Below are 8596 nucleotides of genomic sequence, written 5' to 3'. Positions count from 1 at the left end.
TGATGGTTAGTTAATGTAAATTTTAATCTTTTAAAACCTTATTAATATGAATTGATTAAACAAACACAGATTTATACACAGAACAACAAAACACCAAAATTAAAACATACTTGCTTTCCTCTGCCTGCTGTTGTCTGACTTACTCCCTGCAACTCTACCTAAGACATGCTTTTCCTTCTCCACTTTCTGCTGTTCTATCCTTCATCACTATCTCTCTCCTGTCTCTCTCGCTCTCTTCTCATCTCCTTCAGTTCTTGACGGTACTTTCTTTCGATGAAGCGTTTCTGATGAGCCATCTGAGGAAAGTTATCTGTAGAGGGTGAGGAAAAGATCAGGATATAGAAAAAGACTTTCATAAACTTTAGGACTATAATGGCTGCTTCATCAAAGCATTACTTCCATATTTGGGGGGATAAAAAAAACTAAACATTTCAGTGGATTGCAATCGTCTTTTTAAAGTTTTACTTGTATGCGCTCGAGTCAGCAGTACTTACTGCCAATTACACAAAGACACACACAGCATTGAATAAGTATATAAACTTGCTTAAAGTTTTATGAAATGAAATTCAAGGGTAATTATGGGCTTCACTATGCAAGTAATGAACTTTGAGACAAACAGTTTCCATATACAGTGGCTGACACTTTAAAGATCATTAATGCGGCCCCACTAAAGGAGTAAGAACATGTTTTTAGGTATAACCGCAGTTTGCAACTACGTCGCCAGGGGGAAAAAAGGGACCGGATGCGAACGGAGAGAAATATACAGTACCTGTAAATAATTTGCTACTCGTAAATAAAGATGAAAAAATAAAACAAAGCATTATAATTCCTTTATTATTCATCAAAAACCTTTTAACAAGCTTTATTATAATTGTAAACTTAAATGAATTGAGGATTTATTTTGGAAAGTAAAATTTAAGCAATAAAAGACAAACAAAATAAAGTACAAACATACCTACAAATAAGTAGGCCTAAATAAATAAACAAATAAATCAGGGTTTTAGACAAGGGTTTTATAGGCGATCGCATGGTTTCTGCTACATTCATTCTTTCATGGCAGGGTGCCACACTAAAATTCATCCCGCCACAGCTACATTACAGCTTCTCGCTCAAAACATTCACTCGTTGTTGTTTTTTTAAAAAGTGGGATATGGTTGCTCCAAAACATATTAAAAGGTAGGTGAATTATAACAGCGGAAACTTTTTTGTAATCGCAGTAGTGCTGTGCATTATTTAATCCTTTACGGTGACATGCTGACTGACTGACCGGCCTGTGTGAGGCCAGCAAACACAAAGTAGCTTTCAGGTAAGATGAACACAGTTTTCATAATACTTTGTAGATTAAGGTCTATGGTTCTGCATACAATGACTTTATCGTCCTGGAGTTTATGGCCGTTTCACTTTACTTTAGGATGCATTAATGCCGCTCTGTAGGTCTGTCAAAGTCATTCATAAATATTCCTAGCAAATCTAATAAATGGTGGAGACATGCTCATTACATAAATGCACTAAATCGCACTTCAGCAGCGTTTATTTGAGAGCAAACAAGAAAAGTTGTCCACGAACAGAGGAAATCGGCACGCAAGCATGCTTGTATTACATAAATGCGATCTCGACTTGTAATGCTGCATTCACGACATTTGTCATTGAAATAACGCCATAGATACTGTAATTGGTAGATCTGTGTAAAAGGTCTGCCACCACAGCCGGAAAAAGTCCTAGAGGAAACACTGTGTAGTAAGTAATAATTTGTTTTTTTTTTATACATATTTTACATGTAGTTTTGCATTAATTTGCATAGACATTTTATAGTTTATATAGGCCTAAAATGAATGCCTCAGTTCAGTGCAGAGTTAATGATGGATATGGGTGTCACAAAATACTTTTTAAACCAATGTTTTTTTATAATAATAATATTAATAATAATAATAATGTTATTATTATTATTTAATGTGAACAACACTTAATAAAAATTTAAATGTATTTATTACACCACCTTATAAAAAAACTGTATAAATTACAGTACTTTCCACAGGTTTGAAATATATTTGTCGTGGTAGCCGGATTAAAACACAATATCTAAGCACAAAAACTTTTTTACTATTGTAGATACACATATCGCGATAACGATGCTCAAACAGTATATTGTGCAGCCCTAGTCCTAGGGAGAGTTAAAGTAATTTTTTATTTTGGTGAACCATCTCTTCAAGGTGCTTGTGTATGCAACAAACAAGGTCAAATTAATCTCTGTATCTATATATATATATGCTAAACATGAGTTAAACACATTAGGTATTAAAAGTAACTTACATTTCTCCAGAGCATCCATGGCTGCCCCCATCTCAGCTTGCTGAATGCTGTTGGAATTAAATAGTTATAAATGCTCAGCATCACAAACAATGGATCATCACTATTGTACTGACCTAATTACAAACCAGCTAATTAAGAACCAAGTGAATAGGAGTTTTCATCTACTTAGAACTCTCATTTTAAATACCTGACCTTCAACACTTCTATTGAAACTATCATAATTAGAGCCATGTACATACAGAAACAAAACACTTGTTACTGTGCTAATTTAATTTTAAATAATAGAACTATTATATTGTCACAATTACGAAATGTTTCACAAATATATCACATCACCTTTTGCACAGTTACAACTTACATGTGTATTTTTGGCTCAGTCAACAAGAACTGTTAAAAAGCATAATTAGCCATCATCTATTAAATCAATACATAGTAATGTTTCTAAATTAGCACGAAATGTCACACACTATTTGGAATGGGATTGCAATAGACGAATTACCATGTTTGTAAACATTTAGGATGCACTCGCATTGAGGTGGCAGAAAAAAACGGGAGCGCTAGCGTTTACAGCAAGGGAATGACATCCGATGCAGTACAGAGTTTGTTGTTGTCTTAGAAATAAGATATAATAATTACATATTATATTATTTACATAATGCTTTCAGTGTATTATAACACCCAGTGATAAGCAGAGTGATTCGGTAAAATCAACGTTAAAGTGAGCGGCGTTCATCTGACAGATCCATTTGCGATAGCACCCTTCCAATAAATATCGGATAAGATGAAATGGCCAAGCATCCAGCCCGAAATATACAATCTCATTGAAGCTCCAAGTGATTTTACAGGAGAAGAAGTTAAAGGCTTACAATTCTTTGGATGCCAACAAAGTTGTTCTGTGTGATCATGTGCAAGATTACCAGATTCAACACTTTGTAGTGCTAAAAACTGCGTTTCTGCCCAGCCAAAGACAAGGAAAGTAGATAAAGCTGTACAAGGTAAAGGATTTGGATTTCTACCTTCCAATTAGTCTTAGCATGACTCAACGTTTATCCTTTTCTCATCATCCTATTTCTCATTATTTTTATTAAAGATGATTATTGACTAATGAATAAAGTTAACACATTGCTTAATTTTAGAATATTCAATCCCTACAAAGGCCTGGGTAATAAATCATCAACAAGCAAAACAACTGCATTCTGACAGCGAAATTGGTTTTATATTCGCACATTCGGACTTTCTCCTCGATAAAATAATTTCATAAAAGTATTATTTGCAAACTCTAAATAGCGAAATCATATTAGCAGCCAATGACCATCAAAGTACAACGTTGTTCAGTCAAATAAAGTGTTAATGTTGTTTTCAAGTCATACTTGCAGGTTATTTCAGACCGAATATTCAAAGTACAGTGTTAAACAATATAGGGAGTGTGTCACAAGTTGTCACTGAATGAATGTTTGAATATAAAACCAACTTTACCTTAATAACTTATACTTTCACGTTTCATTCTTATCATTCAGTGTCTGCAGTTTAATTAACCGTATGCAACTGTTTTTGCTGAAATCATTTCTGCAACCAAAAACGAGTAATGTGTACGATTCAGCATAGCATGAACTTATCTGATATAACATGAGAACTGCAGAGTCGAGCATTTCTAATAAGGGCGTCACTTTATTCAGCTCCCATTTTACCAAAGACGTCTGCAGTTGGCATTAAAGCAGTTTGGTTTAAGGTAAAATTTAAGTTTTCTATTTTTAGAATTTGGCATCCTACCGCACAACACGACGTGTTTGCTATTGCAGGCGGTCTTTTTTTTGTAACCGGGGACCTGTGTGACGTAGGTTGGTAATTCATCTATTGGGTTAGTTTTGTTACAAAGACCTGGTAACCCTGCACTAGATATAGCAAGTTCAAAGAGAATGACATACTTTCCCATTTTTTCTATGATGTCAAAACTTACAAGACATTATATGCAGTGATCTAGGAATGATATGGTAAAAATTTATGTTTATTAGTACCTTGGTCCTTTTCCACAGCCAATCCTTTCACCTTTAAAATACACTGCCACCGTGTAGGTCCTGGCATGTGAGGGTCCAACAGTTTGAAGTGTTCTATAGATAAAAGGAAAAAAATAATAACAAACTTAAATGGCACAATTATATGGAGCTATAGATTTGTCATACTATCATTACATCAGATTAAAGGAATTAAAAAGACAAAAAAAAAAAAGAAAAAAGATTAAATAAGATTTTAAAAAGCTGAAGACCCAAAAATGTAAATTATACTTACATTATACACATACATTAAAAGCTACCAATAAACGGTTAAATATATAACTTTGGTAACACTTTAGTTTGAGTTAACACATTATTCACATAATGTATAATGGCTTATTACCTGCCTATTATTAATATATTAACTGTTTATTAGTACTTATGTACTTAAGATCTTATTTTACAATCCTACACAATTCCTAAATCCAACTACTACTTACCAACTATTAATAAGCAGATAATTAGTAGTTTTTGAGCTAAAAGTTCTATGTTAATGGTTTGTTAAAGGCGTAAATTGTGTATCAAAAATGTGACCATAACTTTATTTTTGTATATAGTCACATAAAGCGCTTTCTACTATATAGCAAACTCCCCAAAGATGCTCTAGTGGGGTATCTTTAAGACATTTTCGGATCAAGAATAGAATCTGGAGTCACTTAAGATCACTGTCATGTTGAAAGGCCTCCAATACTCTTAAATAAATACAATAATCAATCGATTAATCAATAATCACAACAATAGGGGATGCTTGCCTAAATTCCTTGGACTAAAATAAAGAGAACAATCAATGCATCTTTTATTCAGATTAAAAGTCTCAAAAGGTGACCAAGAGAAACGTGACGTAAATGTAGGCAATGTGATGAATGACGTTTTTTTCATTTTTAAAAAATGTAAAAGTCATCACAAATCGAATTCTGCTCTGTCATTATGGGTATGGGGTGCAGACTGATGTAGAAAGGAAAAATAACAAAGCACAAAATAAAATGTTAGGGTTTAAACTCCATTATACATAAATAAAATGGAGTTTAAATGCTTTCACAAGCGAAAAAAAATATTCCCTTGATGTTCATTCACTATGACCAGACATCTATATTCCATATACTTTTTAGGTTCATTATAATTATCTTAAAACAGAAAGAAGAGAGAGATGAATACCAAAGAAATTAATTGATGTTTATGGAAACATGCTTCTTACTTGTATAAAGGAATATCTGGCTCTTTGCCTTCTGTCCGCAGGGTTAGACAGCACTGCTGCAGCTGTGATTTTGGATCGTTCCAATCCTGGTTCAAGATGAACTCCTGAAACAATAAATAAACAAATTAAACAGACGTATTTATTTATTTTTAACGTTCAGTGACTTCCAAATTAAAATATTTACAGAAGGAATTATTGTCTTCTATTTAGTCATTTTCACTGTTCAAAAATTAAATGAAAATGTCTCAAGCAAATTTAAAAGTGTTTAAAGGGATAGAAACCCAAAATTTAAATTGTACTTTTTTATAATTTATATATTTTACCCTTATTAGTTTCTTTCTTCTGTAGAAGTTTATTTTATGTTCAACAGAATAAAGAAAGTTTAATAGCTTTAAGATAAAAATTTCAGTTTCACCCAAAACTTAGTAAAAACTTACTTCAAAAGTAGATTATTACATTTAAGAGAGTTATTATTTATATGAAAATCAGGTATGCAAAGTTTAAATGTGATTTGGCCTTAAATTTAATAGTTTGACTTATGAGAAGCAGGACATAAAAAAAAAAAGTTTGTTTAATTCCAATTAATATTCCTCTCCTGAGTTGTAACATATAGAGGTTCCTTATAATCACAAAAATTTAACGTAGTAGTATCAATTACTTTAGGGGTACTTACTAATAATTAAATCTGAAAAAACTGAATCTTTTGGTTTTAGACATACAGAAAGCGACTCGCGTCCATCTGCTGCAAACATATTGTAAACGTTCAGAACATAATGCATTGTATGCAAAAGCTGTTTTTGTAGGAGACAAGCAGAAATTATCACTGTAATAGCCCTGGCTCAGTCCAGCTTGTCACTAAAGTACAGTACGTAATACAGACACACACACACAGACACTGACAGTCACACACAGACACACACACACACAGACAGACAGACACACACACAGACACACACAGACACACACAGACACACACAGACAGACACAGACACACACGCGCACACACACACACGCGCGCACACACACGCGCATACACGCGCGCACACACGCGCGCACACACGTGCGCACACACAGACACACACAGACACACACAGACACACACAGACACACACAGACAGACACATGAATGAATGAATGAATGAATGAATGAATGAATGAATGAATGAATGAATGAATGAATGTTATGAAAATGATAGTTTGTTGTATAGTTGCATTCATACTAGAAGTGAACTGGACCAGAGTTCACGTAAACTGTACCCCAGACCACCTCTTTTAGGCGAACTCGGGTACAGTTCACGAGTGTGCACCCAAGTTCAGAAGACACCTTCACACTAACTAAACGTACCATACTCTGATGTCAAACCAACCCGGGTGTGGACTAAAAGTGCTAATGGGAAAGTATTTTTGGTATAGTTCCTTTAAAACACTGACTTTGCAAAACATGAAAAAAGATGCCCATCTATAAAATAAAATAAAATAATCTAATCTATTTCTTAGCTGATCTCTATTCTAGTTTGTCATACCTTGAGTCGTGGGAAGAAGCAAACGTTCATGAATGTGTGCACAAATTCCAGGTCTTTATCTATGTAAAGTGCTGCGATAAATGCTGAAGTTAGAGATAGAAAAAAAACAACAAATTAATAGAAATCCACACAATAAACATTAAGTATTTTAGATTGATATAAATGCTTTATCTGAAATAATAATACTGCTGTATAAAAGCATTTATAAATAAATAAATACTTACATTTCTGTAGGATTTTAGCTTGCAAAAAAGTTTTTATGGAAATAATTTAAATATAGTAATGTCACACTTACACTCCAACAAATCTGCTAAAGTCTTTGTCCGTAGGGCAACTGGTCGTTTGGTTTTGTCATTGGTAATGGCAAATTCCTGCATACCCAACTCTTCTGCAACCTTCGCTTGAGTCCGGTTATTTACCAATGAGCTGCGCAGGAGCTACAATAAAGCACACAAACATTTTCAATTCGTCTTGAATATGTACATACCTCATTTATATATTTTACTTCCTAAAGATTTATATACAAAAATGTAACCAACTAAAAAGATTACCAAATACTGTATATAATTCCCAGATCCCAAATTCAAAATTTTTAAATATAAAATTATATTATACAGTTGAAACCAGAAGTTTACATACACTGTATAAAAAGACACATAACCATTTAAAAAAATTCAGATGTTAATGTGATTTTTTTAAGGAAAGTTAAAATTATCAAATTTGTTTCTGTTATGCTTAATAGCAGAATAATGAAAGAGTTTTTTTTTTTTGAGAAATTTTTATAACTTTTCTTGAAAGTCAAGTTTATATACAATAGGATTATTGTGCCTCTGTAAAAGCTCAGATGATTGTATGAAGACTTTAGAAGTTTCTGATTGGCTAATTGAAAACATCTGAGTTAATTGGACGCAAAACTGTAGAATAGTATTTAAGAAAAACCTCAAACACACAGCTTCCTTGTGTGACAACAAGGGAAAATCAACAAAAAAGCCAGATTATTCTCCCTGCGCTTGCGTGGGTTTCCTCCGGGTGCTCCGGTTTGCCCCACAGTCCAAAGACATGCAGTACAGGTGAATTGAGTTGGCTAAATTGTCCGTAGTGTATGAGTGTGTGTGTGGATGTTTCCCAGAGACGGGTTGCGGCTGGAAGGGCATCCGCTGCGTAAATACTTGCTGGATAAGTTGGCGGTACATTTCGCTGTGGCGACCCCGTATTAATAAAGCAGCTAAACCTACAAGATAATTAATGAATGTATGTCCTGTGGTCTGATGGAATTAAGATTGAACTGTTTGTCCATAATGACCAGTGTTACATTTGGAGGACAAAGGGTAAAGATTACAAGCCAAGGAATACCATCCCAATTTGAAGTATGGGAGCGGCAGCATCATGTTGTGGAGCTGTTTTGTTGCAGGAAGGACTGGTCCACTTCACAGCATAGATGGCATCATGAAGAAAGAACATTACAGTATGTAGAAATACTGAAGCAACATCTCATGACATCAGCCAGGAAGTTTAAA

General features: G+C 33.9%; 1 protein-coding gene across 1 annotated transcript in view; it reads right to left on the bottom strand.

The window, feature by feature from the left end:
- drosha (drosha ribonuclease III) overlaps window positions 1-8596 on the bottom strand; it is a 44031-nt gene continuing 35435 nt past the window's right edge. Inside the window, 6 exon segments of the mRNA NM_001110472.1 lie at window positions 1-310; window positions 2311-2357; window positions 4326-4418; window positions 5557-5660; window positions 7080-7162; window positions 7375-7516. Coding sequence (NP_001103942.1) covers window positions 195-310; window positions 2311-2357; window positions 4326-4418; window positions 5557-5660; window positions 7080-7162; window positions 7375-7516 — 585 coding nt within the window. The 3' untranslated portion in view covers window positions 1-194.

The sequence above is a fragment of the Danio rerio genome, chromosome 12, assembly GCF_052040795.2.
Source record: "Danio rerio strain M-AB ecotype USA chromosome 12, GRCz13ab, whole genome shotgun sequence".
Taxonomy (NCBI): domain Eukaryota; kingdom Metazoa; phylum Chordata; class Actinopteri; order Cypriniformes; family Danionidae; genus Danio; species Danio rerio.
This window is presented reverse-complemented; position numbering and strand designations above follow the sequence as displayed.